The sequence below is a fragment of the Engraulis encrasicolus genome, chromosome 1 (assembly GCF_034702125.1).
Source record: "Engraulis encrasicolus isolate BLACKSEA-1 chromosome 1, IST_EnEncr_1.0, whole genome shotgun sequence".
Taxonomy (NCBI): domain Eukaryota; kingdom Metazoa; phylum Chordata; class Actinopteri; order Clupeiformes; family Engraulidae; genus Engraulis; species Engraulis encrasicolus.
This window is the reverse complement of record NC_085857.1, coordinates 20,628,978-20,654,456: the sequence shown is the minus strand read 5'-3', so window position 1 is coordinate 20,654,456 and position 25,479 is coordinate 20,628,978. Positions and strand designations below refer to the sequence as shown.

Below are 25,479 nucleotides of genomic sequence, written 5' to 3'. Positions count from 1 at the left end.
AGTTGTGTTTTTTTTACATTATTATTATTATTATTATTATGGTTATTTTATTCAAATGTCCACAACACATAAACACTATAGGCCTACATACTAGGTCTATAATAAGCATATTATATATACTTTTTTAACTTCTTATTCTTATTTTTACCTCTGAAAACAATGAATCACATCACACAAGCCACACACACAACAGACCTTTAAACCAAACACACAGCCAGGAGGAGAGGAGAGGTCAACACACACACACGCGCACACACGTTGTGCAATAATGGATATGATGTCGTGTGTGCCGTGTGTTTATGTGGCCTAGGCCTACAATATGACGCTATAGGCACCATTATTTCCTCCAGGAGCTCTTCTCTACCATGCGCAACAAAATAACAAGAAGCCTACGCTATGTTTAACTAAAAGCAAATAATATCACGGAAAAGTTAGCTTCCTTTGTTATTTCCATAGCGTAGGCTACGTAGCGCACGTAGCCTACTCGCACGGGCATAAGGTCTGCCCTTCTTTCCGATGGCGTGGGCTTTCCAACTTAGTTGCGCCAGGACTTAAAACATTTCAGACGACAACTGACAGCTACGCTCACACTACTCTGACAGCCCGTTCTCCTCCTCTGCCCTTGTCGCAATTTCGTTCCACAACACTCCTGTTTTTGAAACTCTTCGGTCAGGTCCGAGCAGATTAAAAAGGCAGCCTGCTAGAGCAAGGTGTGTCGGTGTCGGTGAATGCTAATAGTAACAGTAGGCCTAATAGTGGCGTTAAAAGTGGTGGAGCGAAAGCGACAGGAGCAGGGGAGAGTTGCCTGTCAAAATACAGTAGTGTGAGCGCACAAGAGCTCTGAAATGCATTCTGTCCTGGCGCGCGCAACAGCAGCATGAAGTGGCTGCTGCTTCGGAAAGCTCACGGTGGGGTGGGGTCATGACGGGAGTGTTTATGGGTAATGTAGGAAATCTTGCCGTATCGTTGTCATACAAGCCGCCGTTTACCGTTCACACTGTAGGCTACTCGGGCGCTACTAGCCAAATGGGCGGGTAGATATTTTTTTCTACCGGCCAAAATTAATTTTCACCCGTGTTTGGCGGGTTGGCGTGTGTTAATTTAGAGCCCTGGTTAAGTCTCATTAATGTTTATTGGGTTATGGCAATTTATTGGCCCAGCTAATAATCTCATTTAGTTATGGGTAAATAAAAAGAACAACAGTTTAAACAAGAACATCTAAGCAATCTTAATTTAGCACATACCGGTAATGACCAAATAACTAAAACTTGAAAGACTATTTTGTATTTATTTATTCATTTTAAGAATCTGCCCAAAGAACAAGTAAATTTGCTTGTAAAAAATGTTAACAAAAGTCTTTTTTAAAAGTCTGTCAAGAAAAAGACAGTTCCAGTTATGAAGTGATTTTGTCTTACCGTAGGATTATGATTTACTAAATGTTTTATACTCTACTGTACTTGAAAACAGACAAATCATTTTGCTAAGAACATTTTCTAAGAATGCTTGCTAATTGTTTTTTAACCATGACCATTTGCATCCATTAATAGAGGCTGGTGGTCCTTGGCATTTAGCGCCAACTGTCTCAGAGATGTTTTTAAGACTTTCATGTGGTAGGCTTACCTCTATTATACAGATGTCATTACAAATAAGCCAATCTTCCACCTCCGCCTGAGTTAAGCAACTGAGTTTTACCTTTGTCTGATCACAGAGCCTGGTGGTGTTACTTGCACTGTAGTTTCAAGTTATCACATATCATGAATCGTATGGGACCAGATAGCTGCCTGTCGCCCACCTTTCCCTTAGGCTCAAGTTTACATGCATTTTCTTGTTTAGACCTTTTCCTACATTTTCTAGTTTAAATCGTTTCCCACATTTTCTAATTCAAACAGTTTCCATGAGGGAGTGTTGTAAAGGACTGATCATTGGACAGGACAGATTTTTTAAAAAAATATTTATTTCAGCAATCAACTCTTAAAAAACTCTGTTGCATCAAAGTCTTAAATTAAGTTGAAAATAGTGCAAACACAGTGTTAACAGTTAAAAGACAACATATGTTGCACAATGCATATTTATACAGTAACAAATTCCACCCCGTCTCAAAAAGTACTTTTTAAGGCTTTAGGCCTATATTCACTATATGTCCAAACACATAAAAATAAACCCAATATACTGTATTGCACCTTGGTTAATATTATAATGTACTATGATTATTTAAAGGTGCACTGTGTAGGATAGTGGCCAGAGAAGGTATTGCAACTATGTTGCTCACTGAAACACTGCTGCATTTTACCAAATTTGATCTTTTCATGAATATTTACTAAATGATAAACTAATATTTAGGCCTACTAGTATGACCAAAGTACAGCAGGCTAAGTGTTGCAGCTAAAAATGTCTATTTCTGGAAATTCAAAATGGCGGACCATGAGAAGATCCCCCTTTTCGTGTATGAAAAATGCAATTTTCCCAGTCATAATGAATACATAGAATTTGATGGTGGTACTAAGTATTCGTGGATAAGGTAACATTTGTGTATGGGCAGCATGAAACCTGGAAATAAACTACTAAAAAATTACACAGTGCACCATTAACATTATTATTTTATTATTATGATATGCATAGTGTGTATTACATAGAATTTTTGTTTGCATTTTTATTTCCTTTCCCAATTATATAAGTTCCGGTAAACCTTTGGTTTTTGCAAGGTGGTACGTTTTGTGCAGATACTACAAAGCGGGTCCATCACCCAGCTACCATATCGTGACACCGTGTAATTCAGTTTCCATTTAAAATATGAGGCATAGCGTTCCCTATCCCCAGCCAGCTTCTTGAGGAATGCTCCAAGCTCCTCTACGGAACTGAAGTCGTCCACATGAATGAAGGAATCTTTAGGTATCATGGCCTCGTAGTTTTTGCGGGATGGGCCTAAAACTACAGGCACAGCTCCGCCATTGAGGGCATTGCTCCATAACTTCTCCGTGACGTAGTCTTGGAATTGAGAGTTTTCAAAGGATAGGTAGAAGTAGCAGCGAGAGATGGTGGGCAACAGTTGCTCACCATTCAGACGGCGACCCGTTGCTCCACCATAAACCTCCACCGGTATGACTTTTTTTAGTTTATTGTACACCTGTGTTCGCTTAAGATGCCCTGCGTAGTTGCTAACAACCCAGCAAGCCAAAGAAGACTTGTTCTTTGGTATAAAATCGTCAACTGTCATTCCACTTCCAACATTGTGGGGCTCTAACCAGCCGTACGGTACAAAAAAGTCTGCATCACGTCGATAAGACATGGTGTAGTTCATTTTACCATCCAAGAATTTGATGTTCCCGTTGTTTGTGGGGCTTTCCCAGGAGAACCACACCCACCCTTGCTCTTCTGGGCGGGGCAAATGCAAAGGCAACTTTTGTTGTCCATTGATCAGCTCGCGATTGTGGAATATGACAAAATCTGCCTGAGGGAACAATGAGCGATCATCTGACAAGAAACAGTTGGGTATGCCAAACCTATCCTGGCACACGTTTCCACGGGTGTCCTGTTTAAAACCAAAAGCCCAGTGCCACACTAGAATAGTTGTGTTTGTGCTACTATTTGTGTCAGTGCTATTATAAACCATAAACTCATTCAGTTCCCTTGTTAGGAACGGGTTCATCAGTGAAGGCCATTGTACCAGCAAACTTCCAAAAAGGGTGAGGGATACTAGAAGGGTGGACAATATTGTGCGCCTGTGACAACACCAGTGGTCCGCCATCTTGATTCCCGTATCTCATTAGCTCTAAAACAAGCAAAGAAAAAGGTTTAAGAATTGAACAAAGGACGACAGAAAATGAGAGACAAAAAAATTGGCTTGCTCATGCTTAGACATAAACCAACATAGCTCACAACATAGTCAGTGGCGTAGTCTACGTAGAACACAGGTATAACACAGTGTACCCACCAGAAAAGGTCAGGAATTTCAGTGTACCCACCTAAAATTGATTGTTCAATATTAAGAATAGCACAGTTTCATTTAGTCAACGGTGAGTCATCATGGACGCCTTGGAATTTAACAATATGACGATCAAGATGACAATCAAAATTGTTTTCAGATGTTAACAATGGGCCTTTCTCAAACCTATAGTGCAGTGTACTTCCAAGTGTATCAGCCTAATTAGTCAAACCCAGTGATTGGATACTCTTTATTAGTCACACCCAGTGATTGGATATTCCGTAGAGTTCACCAAAGAGTATCCAATCACTGGCCGTGACTAATTAGGCTGATACACTTGGAAGTGCGCTGGTTTTGAGAAAGGCCCTCTGCCTCTGAAACACTCCCTTCCCGCCACACCCCCCAGGAGTCTCCGGACCTTAGTTTGGGAACCTATGCACCAATATCTGCCCAAATACCCACCACAAATACTAGACTACACCACTGTAAACAGCATATAATATTACAAAGCCAAAGCCCCTACCCACAGTTAATCAGCAACCCTTATCGCCTTGGCTGCCACATTAACCTTTAGCCTTCTTTACTAAATGTGAATCATGGTTGAACAGGAAAAAGACACAATAAAAACACAAGGCACAAGTTAACCAAGACTGAACCTTGTTTAATAACTAAATCGGACCACCTTTTTGTGAACTATACCACAGTGTATGTACTGCTGTCACTGCTCCCAAATGGCACAATATACCCTGACCTTTTCTCTTGATATATCTATGCATAAAGTTATCATAGGAGTCAGCTGCGGTATGTTGTTTTAAAGACAATTCTGATTTCAAGAGGTGATTCCTCTTTTCACAGAGGGTGCCATTTTATGTAATCAGAATCAGAAAGTTGATCTCTGTTTGTATTGCCAAACTATTAATAAAAAGGAAAACGTGTCTTGGAAATTGTGCTTCTTATTGCAAGAGCCAAACTCAGAGAAGAAAGAAACAAAGACAGAAGGTCGAAGGCAAACGCAAACTTAACGTTATTATCTCGAAGAAAAATTAAAGAGGTCATGGTGCATATGGTGTCTATGTCCATGTATAAGTACTGTCTATGTCTATACTGTCTATGTCCTTACCTTAATCTATGTCTGTATGGGAAAGCAAGAAATGTAATTTCAAATTCTTTGTATGACCAGTGCATGTAAAGAAATTGACAATAAAACCTACTTGACTTGACTTGATATATACACACAGTCAAGGAGAGAAGCAGGGACAGCATATGAAAGAGACAGAGACAGAGAGAAAGAACAAGGGTGAGAAAGCATGCGTATGCCATCAAATAGAAATGTATTCATTTCAACATTGCCCCAGTACACACACAAACACAACCTTATAGTTAGTAGTTACACCATGTCTCCCATATATTGTTGTACCAATCCACACTGTCAAGTGTGCTACTAGAATACAGTACAAAACGGTCCATCCGTCACATAAAAATGATGAGCATCCTTACCTTCGTACACATGTACTCCACTGTTCCGTGTGTAAATTCTGCTCTAACACATCAGGTGTGCCCGGAGGAGGGAAAAACTATGAAGGTCCAGTCATTATACCAGGACAGGAAGAACAGGAAGAATCTGATACCTGTACACAAGTGAGGCTGATGGTCAACCCACTCGCCCATCAGGTCCATCCAATCACCTGGCTAAGAAGGTTTGATTGGCAGTTGACGTAAAAAAAGTAACCTATGGCACTATAGCCTGCACTCCATCCCACCTGTGGCGACGCCTAAAGGTGACAAGGTACGCCATCGTCTGTTTATTTTTCTCTTCCACGTTCCACCTCTTTTCCCTCCTGTTCTCCGACCAAGGCAATTCTTTGAATATAGTCTTGCTCAGACCCAAATGAAAAAGAACAGTAATTCAGTGAGTAAATACTTCAGAGACAGGGGCGGATTAAGAAATTATGGCCCCCTGGAGCAAACACTGTCTTAAACACAACCCCCCCCCCACACCAAAAAACATGCACCTTAACCCTGCTAATCGGACATGCTGAGAGAACTATGCAGTGCTCACAGCTAGCAGGTAATTGGACACTACGATACACACCAGTGTTTCCATGCTATAGAGTGGGGCAGAACTACAGTGCATCTGGGAAAATATTTACATACTGTAAGTATTCACAGCCTTTGCTTAATACTTTGTAGAGCCACCTTTGGCAGCACCTACATTCATTTTTTTCATTTCGAAATGAAAAGGGATTAAAAGGGAGGTCATCGTGTGTGTTTCAACCTTTCTTTACATTGAAATTTTACATTTTGAGTCTGCACCTGGCTAAAATAGATGGGTGTGAGTTTTGAATGAAGTCCTATGGAGAGTATCATGATCCATGCATGCTTCTTTAGGTGTAATTCAGATTTCCAATGTTGATGGCATTTATAGTTCCCCAAACAATATCAGTCCCACTACCATGCTTGACTAGCCAGATGATGCACTTTTTTGTAAAATTCACTTGTTTACCACCACACATGCTTAACACCATCTAAGGCAAATTTGTTTATCTTGGTCTAATCAGACCACACGACTTAGTTCCAGTGATCCACATCCTTGGTCTGTTCATCTCTCTTGAGACCAAGATAAACAATTTTCTTTAAATGGCGTCAAGAATGTGTGGTGGTAAACAAGTGAGTTTTACAAAAAGTGCATCATCTGGCTAGTCAACCATGGTTGTGGGACTGACATCGTTTGGGGATGTATGAATGCCGTCAACATTGGAAATCTGAATTACACCTGAAGAAGCATGCATGTCAACATGCACTGTGACTACAGAAGCAGATCATGATACTCTCCATAGGATTTCATTCAAAACTCACACCCATCTATTTTAGCCAGGTGCAGACTCAAAATGTAAAATTTCAAGAAAGGTTGAAACACACACCGATGACCTCCCTTTTAATCCCTTTTCATTTCGAAATGAAAAAAATAATGTAGTTGCTGCCAAAGGTGGTTCTACAAAGTATAGGCGAAGGCTGTGAATACTTATGTAAATATGATTTCTTTGTTTTTTAATCTTAATAAATTTTCAAAAACTCCCAAGAACTCTTTTTTCACATGGTCATAATGGGGTATTTATGTTACAGAGATGAATTGAATACAATTGGGAATAAGGCTGTAATGTAATAAAATGCAGAAAAAGTGAAGCGCTGTGAATACTTTCCGGATGCACTGTATACACATACATAGTGTGTGCTCAGAGGAACGGCAATACAGTTTCGGCAGGGGGTGCTGTTGGTGGGTGGACAATTTGTGTAGGAGGGCCAGAAAATTTTGAAATTTTTAGATGCAATTTCCTGTATTCTAATCAATTTTAGGGAAAGGAATGACAAATCCCATCTCACTCACTCCCTCAGATTTGAGATGACAAAATGATATGCATGTCACATGGGCATGCATGCATAATTTTAAACGCCGAAACCACCAAACAGCAGGTAGGCCTACACAAAACACAGCCATTTTTGTAGCAACCACAATCAATGGTAGCAACTCATGAACTCAAATAATTGAAAAAAACATTATTGCAAAGGTGGTTTTGAAGGCCGGTTTGGGTTGTGGCCAAGTTGGCCTGGCCCCTTGGGGCTTCTGGCCCTTTTTTCCCCCTTGAGCCCCCCACCCTCAGACCTGACTTGGCCTTTGAGACCAGTTCATTGTACACTATATTGGCTGGCACATGAAGCACCTTGGAAAAATGATCACTGCAAAGGTGGTTTTGAAGGCCAGTTTGGGTCGTGGCTGCGGGGCCATGTTGACCTTGCCCCTTGGGGCCTCTGGCCCTCTTGGGCCCCCGGACCTGGCTTGGCGTAGGGACAATACCAGTTCATTGCGCACTATATTGGCTGGCACATGAAGCACCTTGGAAAAATTATTATTGCGAATGTGGGTTTTGGAGGCTAGTGTGGGTCGTGGCCGCGAGGCCAAGTTGACCTGGCCCCTTGGGGCCTCTGCACCCCTGGGCCTGGGCCCGGTAGGACCGTACATTAATCCACCCCTGTTCACGGATAATAAAAGAACTTCTCCAAAGAGGACAGGTGAGTATAGGTGCTGGGTGTGTCTGGCTGACCTCAGCTGATGGGGTGATAATACACGGCAATCATTAACCTGCACATTGTTCATATAGGTAATAGATTAATAGATAGGCTTGCCATGTCTGTCTGGCAAAAAAAACGACACTTTTCAATAATAATTGATGTATTTGTTTATAAGTAGTGACTCCTTTCATTCAGTGTCAGGGGAAACTGTATTTTTCCACCTTGGCAGACCATTAAAAGCGCAACAATCTGGTAAAACTGGGACAGTTGGCAAATGGCAACACAAACGTGCACACTAAACTCACTTGAATGCAAGGTACGCTACACAGACACATACACATTCGTGATTCAATGGCTATGTTTACATTTAGTTCCGAATGAACTCACTTCAATTCTAAATAAAGCTTAACCGCAGGAATAGACCAAGCGCGACGCGATTGAAGCGACAGAGAATCGCTTCTGTGAAGCAAGAGAGATACGAGCAATTGAAGCGACTAGCGTATGTCCATTACAGGCAGAAGGCAAAGCATTCAAACATTCCCATTGGCTGTGGTCACTGACCTCTATACAGTCATTAGCTGTCGCGGCTGGTCGCCGAACCACGTCAAAGAAAGTTGAAAGGATTTCAACTTCAAACTGTCGCTCTCTGCGTGCGAATCGCCTCTAGTCTCCAGAATCGCTTTTGTCGCGCGACTCAATACAAAGTCAATTACTTCCGTCGCTCGCCTCGCTCATGTCGCGCTTGGTCTATTTGTGCGGTAATTCCGCTTTAAAAAGGCCATTTAAACACTTCACAATCCAGAAACTATTCACGTAATTCGGAATCAAAACATGTAAACGTAGCCAATAAGTTTATAGTTGCCATGTCAACACAGTTGATGGGAATTTGTTTTGGCACATCCCCAACATCAAAGACATACAAAGGAGAGTGTGAACAGTAAAGAGAGTATCCAGTATTCCTTGGACAACAGATAATACACATGGTTAATTTTTATTTCCTTTCCCAATCATATAAGTTCCGATAAACCTTTGGTTTTTGCAAGGTGCTACGTATTGTGCAGATTCTGCAAAGCGGGTCCACCAGCCAGTTGTCATAAGCTGACACCCTGTAATTCAGTTTCCATTTGAAATATGAGGCATAGCGTTCCCTATCCTCAGCCAGCTTCTTGAGGAATGCTCCAAGCTCCTCTACCGACCAGAAGTCGTCCACATGAATGAAGGAATCTTTTGGTATCATGGCCTCATAGTTTTTGCGGGATGGGCCTAAAACTACAGGCACAGCTCCCCCTTTGAGGGCATTGCTCCATAACTTCTCCGTGACGTAGTCTTGGAATTGAGAGTTTTCAAAGGACAGGTAGAAGTAGCAGCGAGAGATGGTGGGCAACAGTTGCTCACCATTCAGGCGGCGACCCATTGCTCCACCATAAACCTCCACTGGTATGACTTTTTTCAATTTGTTGTACACCTGTGTTCGCTTATGATGGCCTGCGTAGTTGCTAACAACCCAGCAGGCCAAATAAGACTTGTTCTTTGGTATGAAATCGTCAACTGTCATCCCACTTCCAACATTGTGGGGCTCTAACCAGCCGTACGGTACAAAAAAGTCTGCATCACGTCGATAAGACATGGTGTAGTTCATTTTACCATCCAAGAATTTAATATTCCCGTTGTGGGCGGGGCTTTCCCAGGAGAACCACACCCACCCCTGCTCTTCTGGGCGGGGCAAATGCAAAGGCAACTGTTGTCCATTGATCAGCTCACGATTGTGGAAAATGACAAAATCTGCCTGAGGGAACAATGACCGATCATCTGACAAGAAACAGTTGGGTATGCCGAATCTGTCCTGGCACACGTTTCCGTGGATGTCCTGCTTAGAACCAAAAGCCCAGTGCCACACTAGAATAGTTGTGTTTGTGCTACTATGTGTGTTGGTGCTATCATCAGGGATCAGGGTGTTTGTGCTATTTGTGTTGGTGCTATCATAAGGGACCATGAACTCATTCAGTTCCGCTGTTAGGAACGGCTTCATCAGTGAAGGCCATTTTACCAGCAAGCTTCCAAAAAGGGTGAGGCATACAAGAAGGGTAGACAATATTGTGCGCCTGTGACAACACCAGTGGTCCGCCATCTTGATTCCTGTATCCCATTAGCTCTAAAACAAACAAAGAAAAACATTTCGGCATGAACAAAGGATGAAAAATTGTCTTGTTCATGCTGAGACATATCAGTTTCAGTTTGATATTTTTGTTAGGGAAAGATACACATTATGTGGGCTTTGCAAGCCCAACAGAATAGCATCATAGCATTTATAGCCTTGACTAATTCCCAATGCCCATCCCTAGAATAGTCCCTATATAGTAGGCCAACATAGCTCACAACATATACAGTTAGTGGTATACTATAGTCTACGACGCAGTACCCACCAGAAAAGCTCAGGGATTTCAGCGTATCCACCTACAATTGATTGTTCAATATTCAGAATAGTACAGCCATGTTTAGTCAACGGGTCGTCATGGAAGTCTTGGAATTCAACAACATGACGTTAAGATGACAATCGAAATTGCTTTCAGATGTTAACAATGCCTCCCTCTACCTCTGAAACACTACCTTCCCTTCGCACCACCTGGGGGCTCCGGCCCCTATTTTGGGAACCTATTCACCAATAGCTGCCCAAATATACAGTATACCCCCCACAAAAACTAGACAACACCACTGTATACAGTATATAATATTATGAAGTCAAAGCACTTCCCCACACTTAATCAGTAACCCTTATCGCCTTGGCTGCCGCATTAACCTTTAACCTTCTTTACTAAATGTAATCATGGTTGAACAGGGAAAAGACACAAGAAAAACACAAGGCACAAGTTAACCAAGAGTGAACCTTGTTTAATAACTAAATCGGACCACCTTTTTTGTGAACTATAAGAGGTGATTCCTCTTTTCACAGAGGGTGCCATTTTATGCAATCAGAATCAGAAAGTCGATCTCTGTTTGTATTGCCAAAATATTGAATAAAAAGGAAAACGTGTCGTGCTTCTTATTGCAAGAGCCAAACTCAGAGAAGAAGGAAACAAAGACAGAAGATCGAAGGCAAAGTCAAAGTTAACGTTATTATCTCAAAGAGAAATTAAAGGGGTCATGGTGTGTATACAGTGAAGGAGAGAAGCAGGGACAGCATATGAAAGAGACAGAGAGAAAGAACAAGGGTCAGAAAGCAAACGTATGCCATCAAATAGTAGATATGTATTCATTTCAACATTGCCCCAGACACAAACACAACTTTGTAGTCAGTAGTTACACTAGTAGCCTATGTCTCCCATAGGCCTATATTGTCGTACCAAATCCACACTGTCAAGTGTGCTACTAAAATACAATACAAAACAGTCCATCCGTCACATAAAAATGATAGGCATCCTTACCTTCAAATTTTGCTCTAACACAGCTGGTGAGCCAAGAGAAGGGAGAAACGATGAAGGTCCAGTCATTATACCACAGATTACTGTCATGACTTCAACTTTCAATTAAACAATGTTAGCCAGCTGATTTGGTGGACCTTGGTACACACGTGAGGCTGACGGTCAACCCACTCGCCCATCAGGTCCATCCAATCACCTGGCTAAAATGGTTTGATTGGCAGTTGAAGTCATAAAAGTAACCTCTGGCATTATAGCCTGCACTCCATCCCACCTGTGGCGACGCCTAAAGGTGACAAGGTACGCCATCGTCTGTTCAGTTTTCTCTTCCACGTTCCACCTCTTTTCCCTCCTATTCTCCTGGGCAATTATTTGAATATAGTCTTGCTCAGACCCAAATAAAAAAGAACAACAATTCAGTGAGTATTTCGGCATTTTAAATCGTTCACAGATAATAAAAGAACTTCTCCAAAGATGAGGACAGCTGAGAAGGCGCTGGGTGTGCCTGACAACTAGACTCAGCTGATGGGGTGGAAATACAGTACATGGCAATCATTACCCTGCACATAGACAGATAGGCTTGCCATGTCTGTCTGGCCAAAAAAATCATGTATTTGCTTATGAGTAGTAACTCCTTTCATTCAGTGTTAGGGGAAACTGTACTTTTCCCCCTTGACAGACCAATATTTCCCTTCGGAGCGGAATAACACCCCTCCGCCTTCGGGAAATATTTTCCTATAGTCACGTGTGGACAATACATTATCCCTTACTTAACTCACTTTAATTCTAATTCCGCTTTGAAAAGGCCATGTAAACACTTCACAATTCAGAATTAAATGAAAGATCAAAGTAAACTCGACGAAACAATTTAATTCGGAATTATTAATTCGGAATTAAATATGTAATATAAACATAGCCAATAAGTTTATAGTTGCCATGTCAACACAGTTGATGGGAATTTTTTTTGGTACATCCCCAACATCAAAGACATATAACAGAGAGTGTGAACAGCAGAGACTAGAGAGAGCACCCAGTATTCCTTTGAAAACAGATAATACACATGGTTAATTATTTTTATTTGCATTTATATTTAACATTTAGATATATTATTTAGATTTATATTTAACATTTAGATATATTATTTAGATTTAACATTTAGATATAACATTTTAGATTTATTTTTTATATTTATATTCATATTTAACATTTATTTGTAACATTTATACATAACTACTTCAAATATTTCTAAGATGACAAATTGTCGTAAATGAGCAAAAAGGAGTCTGAAAAATTCACACCGTTTTTAAAACACTGTTTTAAGCTAAATGTGACAAAATGTTGATATCATTTTCAGCACAGTCATGCTTTACAAACGGCGCCCGTTAATAAGCTCATTAAAGGGGCTCCAGGTAGGATTACACGTTTAATTAAGCTCGGTCCTGAGTCATACAACGCTTATGCGAGTCATTAGTGAGTGAACAATGGCTCTCGTGGCCACTTCCACGGTCCGCTGTCAGAGAACCTCACATGAAGTTTTTTTCACAACGCGGTCCGAGGAAGTGTCATGGAAAATACTTTTCATTTGAAAACATCGCTTTACATATATATTCAGATATCAACTGCTGGCATTTTTTCAGTACGGTGTAGATTTTGAGACAGGCATGCCACGGGCACCGCACAAATGACGTCATCCTACCTTGTGCCCCTTTTAAAAAAACATAAAAAACAAAATCAGACCCCTGACCTAACCTGACAACCAACCGGAGCCAAACTTTTTTTTTCTTAGGTCTCAGCGCAAATGTTACTGCAAAGCGTTGGAAGCAGTTTCCAGATGATGTAAAAAAATCTAAATCTAGACTCAAGACGAAGCTGTTCTCAAAGCTGCCATCCCCTAGCAGCTATAAATTATATGATTTTAATCTTTTTTTTATTGTAATTATTAAATGTTTTATCTTGATGTTTTAATTTTCGCTGACTCTAATTCTTTCTTGTTACTTTTATTTTGTGTTTTAAGTGAAGCACATTAAATTGCACCTGCGAAATGCGCAAATAAATTTGCCTTGCCTTTCTAGCATTTAAAAACACTGAGGATGGCTAATTTGTGGTTCCAGCATCAACACAACTCTTAGCACTTGCTAGACATCTCTAACCGAAGTGTCGTGTGTTTGGCGGAATCTTTTAAACGGCTTGCACAGCTATGGTTTCATTATCAGCGTATAGCTCTTACCACTTGGCAGACAACGATGCTGCTAACCGTCTTTTCACCCTTTCATGTAATATCTACTTTGTCAGTACCCAGTAGGCATGTTCTGCTTTTTACTTATTCAACAGCAAGTTTTATGCTTAGTATACATGCAGTTTATTTTTTTGTAAGCCATCACAACCCAAAAATCTCCACAGGGCTCACTTGAAATTTTGACAAAATGTTCAAGGCCCACATCTGACTCAATAAACAATAATACTCAAATAAATCAACAGCAACACAAACAAAAATATGATTTTTATTTTCCGAAAATGATTTCAAGGCCCACTTGGGATACCCTCAGGGCCCATCAGTGGAGCCCGCCCCACAAGTTGGGAACCCCTGATTTAGACTAAATGATGCATGATGCCTTTTTTGGTAGGGTGAGTGTGAGAAGCAGACGCTCACTTTGCATACACAGGTAGATACCGCACTGGAAACAGGGAAGGTGCTGTATTTGCATGTGCTGTATGCACACAGGGCATTGTTAATGATAACCATGGGGGTGGCAATAGTCTGTATCCAGCACACGGAAGTTGATTACATACATGATAATGTCACACTGTGTTTACCTACACTGATTAAGCGTGAAGTCTGTATGTGTGTGTGTGTGTGTGTGTGTGTGTGTGTGTGTGTGTGTGTGTGTGTGTGTGTGTGATCTTATCTCTTCATCTGTCAACACTGTCAGCTCTGTCAGCTTAAGTGGATATGTGAATGATGGATTGTCATCACCGTGGCAATGAGCTGTGTCCAGGGGCGGAGCACTGGTATTGGGACAGGGGGGGGGATGTGTCAGAGGCGTTGGGCCCACGAAATATCGTAGAATGGGGCCCCTACAAGATGTTTGGCAATCGAAAGCCACTGGCAGGGGGCCCCCCCAAGTGGTGAGGCCGGGGGTTCCTGGCCCCTATGCCCCCCCCTCTGCTCCGCCCCTGGCTGTGTCGCTTCACTTGAAATCATGTCCAGTTTCCAGCTGCTGGCAAGCATTCAGGTGCCTTGTATTTGCTTATGAGTAGTGACTCCTTTCATTCCGCAGTACAGGTGCACCTGCAGGAGAGAATGAGGAAACATTTTCTTTGTTTTTTTTTTGTTCTGTGTCTTTGTTTAGTTTCTTCCTATAACCAAAAGGACAAGACAAGAAGAGGGGAAAAAAGCTGCAGATGGGAAACGGATGACAAATGAGGAAACACAATCAAGTGAAAAAAATAAAGAAAAGTAAAATCTGTTTGTCACGATATCTGCGATCCTCATATTTGTGCCCTCTTGCCTGACATGTTTAGGCAGTGCGGAGGTAAAAGAACAAAGGTTCACATACCGTATCTGCTATAACTATGACTATGACTCAAATTGAAAACATATCGTCAATACCCTACATACAATATTAGAGAACATTTTATTATGAAGTATTTAGTTAATTCACAAATATACACTCACCGGCCACTACTTTAAAAACACCTGTTACAACTGCACATTGAGGCAAATTTATGATCAGGCTATCACATGGTGGCAACTCAATGCATTTGTGCATGTAGACATGGTCGAGATGATCTGATGCAGTTCAAACCGAGCATTATAATGGGGAAGAAAGGTTATTTAAATGACTTTGAACATGGCATGGCTGTCAAGCCAAAAGGGCTTGATTTGAGTATTTCAGAAAATACTGATCTACTGGGATTTTCACACACAACCATCTCTTGGGTTTACAAAGAATGGTACGAAAAAGAAAAAAAATGCAGTAAAAAGCAATTCTGTGGGAAAAAATGCCTTGTTGATGGCAGGGGTTAGAGGAAAATGGCCAGACTGGTTTGAGCTGATACAAAGGCAACATTTAAGTGAAATGACCACTCATTGCAACCGAGGTATGCATAAGAGAATCCCTGATTACACAGCACATCAAATCTTGAGGCAAATAGGCTATAGCAGCAGAAAACCACATTTGGTGCCACTCTTGTCAGCTAAGAACAGGAAAATGAGGCAACAATTTGGACAGGCTCACCATAAACGAGACTAGAAGATTGGAAAAATGTTGCCTGGTCTGATGAGTCTTCATATCTTCTGCAACAATCAGGTGGAATGGTCAGAATTTGGCGTCAACAGCATGAAACATGGGTCAACCCTGCCTTACATCAACGTTTCAGGCTGGGGATATAATGGCATACGGATATTTTCTTAGCACAATTTGAGCCTTAGTACCAATTTATCTTTGTTGGAATGCCACAGCCTACCCGAGTGTTGTTGCAGGCAGTTCAGGCAGTTCTGAAGGCAAAAGGGGGTCCAACTCAGCATTATAGAGGTGTTCCTATTGAAGTGGCCGGTGAGTGTATATATACTATACATTTCCTGTGATTTTTCTTTGGAGTGCTCTTGAGAACAGACTTTCTTTTAATTATTAACAAAGTAAAGGGCAACTCCTGCCAATTTCAATGTGCTGTTGTATTGCTCACGCTACCCTTGACTTGTCAGTACCCGGTGACGCCGCAGTTTTTGGCCCAGCCCTTTCCGAGATATGAGCTACGTTTGAAACTTTTGGCAACTTTTGTTTACATTTTTAAAAAGAATGAGCATAGGCCTACTCCAAATATTTTCCCAAAAGTCTGCTGATGTTGCATAACCTTTTGGATGTTTTTGGGAATAAATAAATACGTTTTTTTGAAATGTAAACAAAAGTTGCCCCCATTAAAATAGCTCATATCTCGGAAAGGGCTGAGCCAAAAAATGCGGCGTCACCGGGTACTGACAAGTCAAGGGTAGCGTGAGCAATACAACAGCACATTGAAATTGGCTGGAGTTGCCCTTTAACAGGCAATAGACAACATTCCCTTTTTGCCTCACATAAGGACACTTGGGAAAACTTATTTAACCATTAACCTCCAGCTGAAATATTAGCTTCTAGTTTTATGATGTGTGTGGTACTTACGATTACTGAGATTGATGTGAAGTTTAACATAGTTAACCTGGACGGTAACCGCATTAGAACCATTTTCTCCACAACATCAGAGGGTTGTTGTTGATGCCAAGCAATAGATGCTACTGTATCTTAGTAGCATCTGCAACTGTGCTTACCCTCCCTTTGTGTTAGAGATGTACAGGATCCAAGATCCGGTTCCGGATCCGGCAGGATAATAGGGTTTTTCAGACTATCCGGATCCGGCAGGATCTTAAGCAGTGGATCCGGTATCCGGCAGTTACCTAAAAATCAGGATCTGGAGCATCTCTACTTTTTTACGTAGCCTAGGCTTTTCAGTCAGTCTTTCACAACCCCAATCGCTGCTTGGAGTGAAAGCCCTCTGGAAGCGGCCGTTGAAGGCAGTGTGGCAGTAAGCCAATGAGTCTTAAAAATAGTTTGCGCCAACATAATAAAAAGGTCCCACGTGTGCGAGTTGGCTATATGTTTCAACCCTTTCGAAGGATCCGGTATCCAATTCCGGATCCGGCAGGATCTTAAGCAGTGGATCCGGTATCCGGCAGGATCCTAAAAATCAGGATCCGGTGCATCTCTACTTTGTGTAGGCCTACTTGCTAGACTGAAGTTCCCACTGTGGTTACATTAGTTCAATACACTAATTTTGCATGACATTCTTATATCAAATCAAATATGTTGTGTTGTGCAAATACAATGTAAAAAGTCTTTGGAAATATATATCGATATATACAGTATAAACCATCTATTGCACAAGGCTTAACAACATTACAATGTATAGTGATGATTACTTCGATCATCATGGCGACACAACCGTAAATTAAATAACATCAGAATAAATAAAAATGCGGTAAGTCATAATCACACAGTTCTGCATTTGAAATTTTTATTTCCATTCCCAACCATATAAATCCCAATAGACCTTTGGTTTTTGCAAGGTGTCAAGCTTGGTGCAGATTCTGCAACTCGGTTCCACTAGCACATTGCTAAAAGCTGACACTGTGTAATTTAGTTTCCATTTAAAATATGAGGCATAGCGTTCCCTATCCTCAGCCAGCTTCTTGAGGAATGCTCCTAGCTCCTTTACGGAACGGAAGTCGTCCACATGAATAAAGGAATCTTTTGGTATCATGGCCTCGTAGTTTTTGCGGGATGGGCCTAAAACTACAGGTACAGCTCCCCCTTTGAAGGCATTTGTCCATAACTTCTCAGTGACGTAGTCTTGGAATTGAGAGTTTTCAAAGGACAGGTAGAAGTAGCAGCGAGAGATGGTGGGTAACAGTTGCTCACCATCCAGAGGTCTGTTTACGGCTCTCCCGTAAACTTCCACTGGTATGACTTCTTGCAGTTCATTGTACACCTCTGTTCGCCTATGATGATATGCATAGTTGCTAACAACCCAGCAGGCCAAAGAAGACTTTTTCTTCGGTATGAAATCGTCAACTGTCATCCCACTTCCAACATAGTGGGGTTCTAACCAGCCGTACGGTGCAAAAAAGTCTGCATCACGTCGATAAGACATGGTGTAGTTCATTTTACCATCCAAGAAGTTGATGTTCCCGTTATGGCCGGGGCTTTCCATGGAAAACCACACCCACCCCTGCTGCTGTGGGCGGGGCAAATGTAAGGGCAACCTCTGCTCTCCGTTGATCAGCTCGCGATTGTGGAAAATCACAAAATCTGCCTGAGTGAACAATGACCGATCATCTGACAAGATACAGTTGGGTATGCCATACCTTTCTTTGCACAAATTTCCATGTAGTAGATTCTCTGATAAACCAAAAGCCCAGTACCACATTAGAACAGTTGTATTTCTGCTATTATCAGGGGCCTTGATCTCATCCGATTTCATAATTTGGAACGTGTTCTTCAGTGAGGGCCATAGAACCATTGGCAAGCTTCCAAAAAGCATGAGGCAGACAAGAAGGCTGGGCAATATGGAACGCCTCGGACAACACCAGTGGTCCACCATTTTCAGTCCTGTGTCTTGTGTCGCATCAGCTCTACAACAAACAGTAGAAAATGTGGAAATGAACAAAGGATGTAAATTATTTGAGTAAATAGATCTTCAATTATAATGATGACGACATTCCTGAACCCCGTTTCTCGAAAGCATTGTTGCTAACCAGTTAGCAACTTACTAGGTTTCCAATGGGAAATTGCATTGCAACCAAGGAAGTTGCTAACTTAGTTAGCAAAGATGTTGTCAAGAAACGCACCCCTGATCTTTCAAACACCATTGCATGCAAAAAGCAAAATAGCTATTGAACTGCTGTGTGTTTCCCAAACAACCGACCAGAGGTGCGTTTCCCAAAAGCATTTCTCAAAACCTAGTGCGCACACTTCCAAGTGTATCAGCCTAATTGGTAACACTTGTAAATATCTTGTTCATAATTAGTTCAATATTTATTAAGTGTTACTAATAGCCTACTTTATAAGTGATTTATAGACACCTGTTATTCTAAAGTGTTACCGCCCAGTGATTGGATACTCTTTGGTGAACTCGACGGAGTATCTAATCACTGGGCGTGACTAATTAGGCTGGATAGACTTGGAAGTGCGTGCACTAGGTTTTGATAAATGCCCTCTAAATAGTCACAAGCAGGGCTCCAAATCAGGGATGGGCAACTTTCATGATGACGAGGGCCACATTTTCCCATTGCCACTATCAGAGGGCCACATGACCACAGATCTGACAGCAACTAGCAGAGAGCAAGGTGCAGTTTCCCTGACAACCCTTATTGTTTTGATGTGTTCTCTGTCAGCCAACAACAGTACAATTACAACAAACTGATTCACCAGTGGAAAAAATCTGGCCATTAGTTTTTAAATTATGTTTTATCTTTGGGCCGCACTGAGTGAGGAGTTAATTAACAGCCCTGGTCACAAGTAAAGACCTTGGCCAAATGCAAATGCAATGTAATGTAATGTAAATGTAATGTAATGTTATGTAATGTAAAGAACGTTTAAAGGGAAGAAAGCTTACTTGTGTCATAAATGTGTGGTATGGCCAGACTCCGTCTCAGCCACTATTTTGGAGTACTCAAAGTCACTTCTTTGTCTTTTTGCCACAAAATATGTGAAAGTCAGCCTCACGACACATATACCGTATCTATGTCCAAAACCGCGACGCCGGAAAGGTGACCAAGTTCAAGTATGGTGATGCCCAGGGAACAGGACTTCCGGTCTTCATCATTGCAGACATACATGTATTTTCCAGCATGAGAACCTTCTTTCCTTCATGGTGTTTGGTCACAAGATGCTTCCTCGTCTGTCTAGTTTTCTCTATCGCCTCCCCTCGCCATTCCACCTCTTTTCTTCCTCTTCTCCGCAGTAATTCAGTGAGTATCGCCGTTTTGAATACTGTGTAGGTCACAGACGACCAGAACTTCCCCAAGTATGTGTACACAAGATAAGGACAGGTGAGAGGCTGTGGGTGTGCCTGCTCATTACGCTCAGCTGACCGGGTGGTAATGCATGTGGGGGGTCAATCATTAACCTGCACAGTGTTGACTGAGATGGGACCTCAGATGGGATTCAGACATCTTGGCCAAGTTCAACCAACTGCAGGGTTGCCAGATGAAGCTGATGATTTCCAGCCCAAAAAACTGCTCAAAACACGCCTGGAAGCACTAAATTCCAAATCCTAAATCCCAATTCTATTTATTTCTATGGCCAAAAATTGGGCGGGTTTTTCTGCCAAGTGCCATTTTTACCCGCAGACGGCCATCCTAAGCAGCCCAATTGGGCGGGAAACAGCCCAATCTGGCAACACTGCTGGGTTTCTTCATAAATCAATACCCTGTAGGCCTACTTAAAAAAATAAATGTAAGTCGCTTTGGATAAAAAGTGTCGGCTATGTATAATGATATACAGTATAAAAGACCCGGCCTACAGCTTGACCAAGACTGACAAAGGTTCAAAACATAAATGTAGGAAAAAAAACACTAGTGGACACAGACAGGAAAGCTGACAGGGGGTTGGACAAAGGGGTCAGGTGTCCCGGGCCCAGGGAGAAGAAGGGGCCCAGAATTGGGTTCTCATTACATTGTATGTATTGGGTTAGGGGGCCCTTTCAGATGACTTTTTCCTGGGCCCGGCCAAAGCTGTCAGCAGCCCTGGACACAGCATTGACTGCACAGTGAAAAATGCAATGTTCAACTCTCTGCCAGTCAACATCAGCTGTGGACAAGGTTTTAGATTGTGGGCCCACAAGTCTTGCATGTTTGTTCGATGAAAAGGAGCTTAAGCTTTTAATGCCTTGCCATGAATTGCCCTTGTTTGCACACTAGAGCAGGCCGCGGCCCAAAGCTGGGCCGTGCGCAGAAACCTGAGGGCCGCGGAAAAGTTTCATCCTCGCACCGGAGGGCCGCGTGGGCCGTGCAAGATGCTGAAGACAGCGTGCGTCTTTTTAATTTAGTGCAGTTCTGCCGCTTAAATGACCACGCATCGCTGTTTTTTTTAAAAAAAATTATAGAGGAAGACGTCAAAGACAAGACGGCAATACACTCAACAGTACACAAATGGAGAATGAGAAATTACCAACCGGTGTGAAGTGTAATTGGCCGACGTCTTCTCTCCTCACGTTCAGTTACAAAATAAGCGATTGAAACGTTACTCAAAATGATTTTGTTTACTTACAAAGTAAACCCGTTATCATTGTGTACCCAAAATACATTTATTTAAAGAATTGTGCATGATAATAGGCTACAAAGCTTTACGTTTTTGACACCCTGCCATAAGGCTGAGGAATTTCTGTTCTCGCGTCGCATCTGCACATCAGTAAGTAAAACCGTCAGACCATCAGATTCATCACAAATTGCAAACAGAGCTGTCACAAATGTCAGAGACGCATTCAAATGTATGGATGGCTCTGGCCTGATGCCCTGTGAGCATTACATTTAGCCGACAGTTTACTTTATGGTGCTTGTGGCCCTGATAAGGCAACATAAACTGATACGTGTTACATAGGTCTTGTAGTGTAACAAAATGTTGATAAAGAAATGAACAAAACAAACTATTGCACACGTGTTTGTTTCCATATGCCAGGGGTGACTAAATAAAGCTAGATTTATGCTTCAGACGCAGAGCCTCTGCGTCCGTCCGTCTTCTGTCTGTGCGAGTCCACGCCCCCCTCGCAGAGACTCTGTGCCCGTCGTCGAGCGCCTCGAAAAAAAAATTCTAACTATTCGTCGGACGGACGCGGAGGACGCAGACCAAAAGACGCTATGATTGGTCGTCTCGTCACTTCCTTGTTCTGTTCTTGTGGCAGCGCAATGCCAGTAGTTTGCGAGAGCAGAGCTGTATTCAGTTAAAAACTATATTAATGCCTTGTGTGTAAATGTGCGTAAATACACGAAGCTACAAGCTAAGTAACAAACAATGCATCAGTTGAACACTCGTGTCACAATGCTTGCGGTTTTACTACCATAGCTTCCTCCACCTAACGTAGACACACATGGGCAGAATCAACTGTCTTTACATGCTTGCATTTTCTGCTTGTGAAAACACACTGGGTAGCCTATGTCAAATAATCATACCAGTGCATTGCCTTTGCAATTTGTGTGAAAATATAGCTAACCGGACTAGAAAGCAACATGTAAGGGTTAACGTTCGGCGAGAAGGTCGCTACCGTGGAATAGCAGCACGACAGAGAGAATCTTTAGACCCCGACGCGGAGCGGAGGGGTCTTGTTCTCTCTGAAGTGCTGCTATTCCACAAAGCGACCGACTCGCCGAAAGTTAACCCGCTTATTATATGGATATACTTAAATGATTCACACATGCGGGGACATTTCTTTAGACCTATTTAATGTTAAGATTGTTGCTGCGCAAAACAAAACAGTGCCGTTGTGGAACACCGCTAGGCAACAGCTAGGTAGGCTAGCCAGGACAACAGGTGTTGTCTATCACAGCAGCTGATTAGAGTGACAAAAGACCGGACCCCCTGCGGAGTGATATGAAACATTCGCTTTAGCCACTGACTTGTATACAAGCCAGTGGCTTTAGCAGTGAACGTCTTGTTGCCATTGACAGCGGTAGCCAGGACAACGGGTGCTGTCTATCACAGCAGTTGATTAGAGTCTTGTTGAAAAGTCGCTTTAGCAGTGAAAAGTCTTGTTGCCATTGACAGCGGTCTGTTATAGACCAACCCGTCCGTTATCGAAAAATAACAGACGTCCGAACGTTGGGGAGCCCCGTTGAAATGAATGGAGCATTCGACAGATGACGTCACAACCATATAATAATGCTTAATAATGACCGCAGTGCTTACAATGCAGTGACAGTAATCGCGCAATTTCAAATGTGTCTCGCGACGAGACCTCGGACCTCGCAGAACTGATGCATGAATACAATAGGCACGGTCGCAACCAAGCATAAAAATGCTTGATCAACACGAGATCTGCTTAGTCTAATAAAGGTGGAGTTGAATGCTTGGCAAACAAGTTGGACAGTTTTTTCCAACGTGATTTCCCAAGACATAAAAAACGCTGCTTCCTACTTGGAGCAGCGAGTGAGCTGCCTCACAAGCATGTGGGCTACACCTGCAATTCACGTCAGATTGACGAATGCCAATCACAGCAGATTGCCGACGGCATGGAGAAGGTCTTCTGCCCAGCAGTTGCTCTTGTGGTACTGCGTGGCTGCTTGACAAAACTTTTGTTCCCGCAATGGTTTAACGTCATGTGGCACGATTGCCGTGCAGAGGTCACTCCCTTCAACTGCGTCATGAACGGAAATTCTAACCAGGATGCTTCACGCGGACACAGCGAGCATGCTCGCTGCCTAGCAAATTTGCTGCCTGGTTGAAAAAACGCCATCATGAATGACCTTACTGTTGGTTCGTGGCCACTCCCACACGACTTTTGACGAGCGCAGTTGCAGAAGTCTAATCTGACCTTAATGGCACCACCCTCTGAATTGCAATAAAATATATAACTGTGATTATTTTTTATGACTTCATTGTTTCCAAACTCATAATTTACAGGCTATTGCCAAGGCTTTATGGCAAGTATACACGGACGCGATATGTGTTGTGATATGGTTTATCAGGGCGGTTGACATTGTGCCATGCAGGGAGGGACAGCTTATTTTCTTTCTTGTTAAACAAATCAACCTCTCAGTTTTTTGGCAAGATAGTGCAAGTGAGTGGGAGAGAAAGGTGAGGTGGGGTTGGGAAATACAGGTCCTTCTCAAATAATTAGCATATTGTGTTAAAGTTCATTTTTTCCCCATAATGTAATGATAAAAAAATTAACTTTCATATGTTTTAGATTCATTGCACACCAACTGAAATATTCTAGGTCTTGTATTGTTTTAGTATTGATGATTTTGGCATACAGCTCATGAAAACCCAAAATTCTCATCTAAAAAAAATAAGCATATCATGAAAAGGTTGTCTAAACAAGCTATTAACCAAATCATCTGAATCAACGAATTAACTCTAAACACTGGTAAAAGCGTCCTGAGGTTTTAAAAAGTCTCTGGTTCATTACTCAAAACCACAGTCATGGGTTAGACTGCTGACCTGACTGTGTTTAACATTGAAGTCAACGGCAGTGGCATTGCATGAGGGTTATGGAAGCCTAGATATCATTGATGCTTAGCTGTCAGCTGTTTTTTGTTCTTTGATCTGGTGACCCACACTTCCCTCTTCATTATACCCCATAGATTTCTATACCACGCTTAGGTATTTTGGTGGTTATGGACATTCTAAATCACCAGACAGAACATTCCATTGACTTTCAATGGGGATTCATTTCTGGCAAATTAGAATGTCCATAACCACCAAAAGCGTGGTATAGAAATCTATTTATAATTCATAATATATTTCAGTTGGTGTGCAATGAATCTAAAACATATGAAAGTTTATTTTTTATCATTACATTATGGGGGAAAAATGAACTTTAACACAATATGCTAATTATTTGAGAAGGACCCGTAGATGACACAGGCTGGACTCGAACCTCGGTCCGCAGGAGCACCTTGTCAATTTCAATCAATCGCATTGAAAATATATATTTCTATAGAAACAATATCTCAACTAAAGTTTACTCAGAGTGATTTGTAGTCACACACCCCCACACATGCACAACACTGGCTCTGAAGGCTGCCATGATAAGCGCCAAACTGTCCGGGGTTCAGAGTGAGAAGGTTCTGTTTGTTGCTTCAGTCCTCTTGTGCAGCCTTGATGTTCTAAGATACCATTCTAATCTTCAATATCTCGACATCAAAGTGTTAACCGGCTAAAAGCTTTGTATTTGTCCAGTCGATTCGAGACCTTTTCAGAGACTAATTACAAGTGTTTACACATGGTACGATGCTGACTCAATGTTAATATTTAACTTGAAGTTGATATTTTTACATCAGTATTGGTAGGAACTTGTTCCATCGCTCATGAAAAAAAACTGTGTTGTGCATTGTTAAACTGCAGTGTTTGGACATGAAGGGAGTGCTGTGATGCAGTGTGTGGATGCCCCTGACCGCATGCAGCAGGTCACGTTCATGGGGACACAGGCCACATGCTCATGACCCATGGGGGCCAGAGTAGAACCTTTCCAAAGCCTATTCCATCTCTTTCTCCCTCTGTATGGCTGTGATATGTGGGGGTGGGTGTGTGATGTTTGTGAAGAAGGCTATATACTTGTGTGTGTGTGTGATATGGTTATGTGTGTGAGATTTCTTAAGTACATTTCTAGCATATTTTAATGATTTATTTCAACAATGATCAAGGAATGCTGAATTCCGTTGTACTTGTTACAATGGCAGATATTCTACGTAAATTGTATTCTATTCTATGATATTCTATTGACTTGCTCCTTGTCTCCTCTCACACTGTTCTATCTGAACAAAGCTAAAAGCTCCATTACCTTTGTAAAATAAGCTTCTAATTTATCCTTAAATCACCTGTG

General features: G+C 41.9%; 4 protein-coding genes across 4 annotated transcripts in view; 1 reads left to right on the top strand and 3 right to left on the bottom strand.

Annotated features, from left to right (window-relative positions):
• Positions 1-25,479, top strand: part of gpr179 (G protein-coupled receptor 179) — a 440,981-nt gene that overhangs the window by 276,897 nt on the left and 138,605 nt on the right. The window lies entirely within an intron of this gene.
• LOC134453410 (alpha-(1,3)-fucosyltransferase 7-like) lies at positions 1,990-3,759 on the bottom strand. Its single transcript, XM_063204261.1, has one exon. It carries the CDS (start codon positions 3,743-3,745, stop codon positions 2,651-2,653), a length of 1,095 nt encoding a protein of 364 aa, XP_063060331.1. The 5' UTR covers positions 3,746-3,759; the 3' UTR covers positions 1,990-2,650.
• On the bottom strand, positions 8,159-11,500 carry LOC134453290 (alpha-(1,3)-fucosyltransferase 7-like). The gene is made up of 2 exons (XM_063204201.1): positions 11,413-11,500; positions 8,159-10,142 (listed from the first exon to the last, which is right to left on the bottom strand). The coding sequence occupies exon 2, from the start codon at positions 10,116-10,118 to the stop codon at positions 8,982-8,984; it is 1,137 nt and encodes a 378-aa protein (XP_063060271.1). The 5' UTR covers positions 10,119-10,142; positions 11,413-11,500; the 3' UTR covers positions 8,159-8,981.
• LOC134445185 (alpha-(1,3)-fucosyltransferase 7-like) lies at positions 17,455-19,825 on the bottom strand. The gene is made up of 2 exons (XM_063194272.1): positions 19,555-19,825; positions 17,455-18,571 (listed from the first exon to the last, which is right to left on the bottom strand). Exon 2 carries the CDS (start codon positions 18,538-18,540, stop codon positions 17,455-17,457), a length of 1,086 nt encoding a protein of 361 aa, XP_063050342.1. The 5' UTR covers positions 18,541-18,571; positions 19,555-19,825.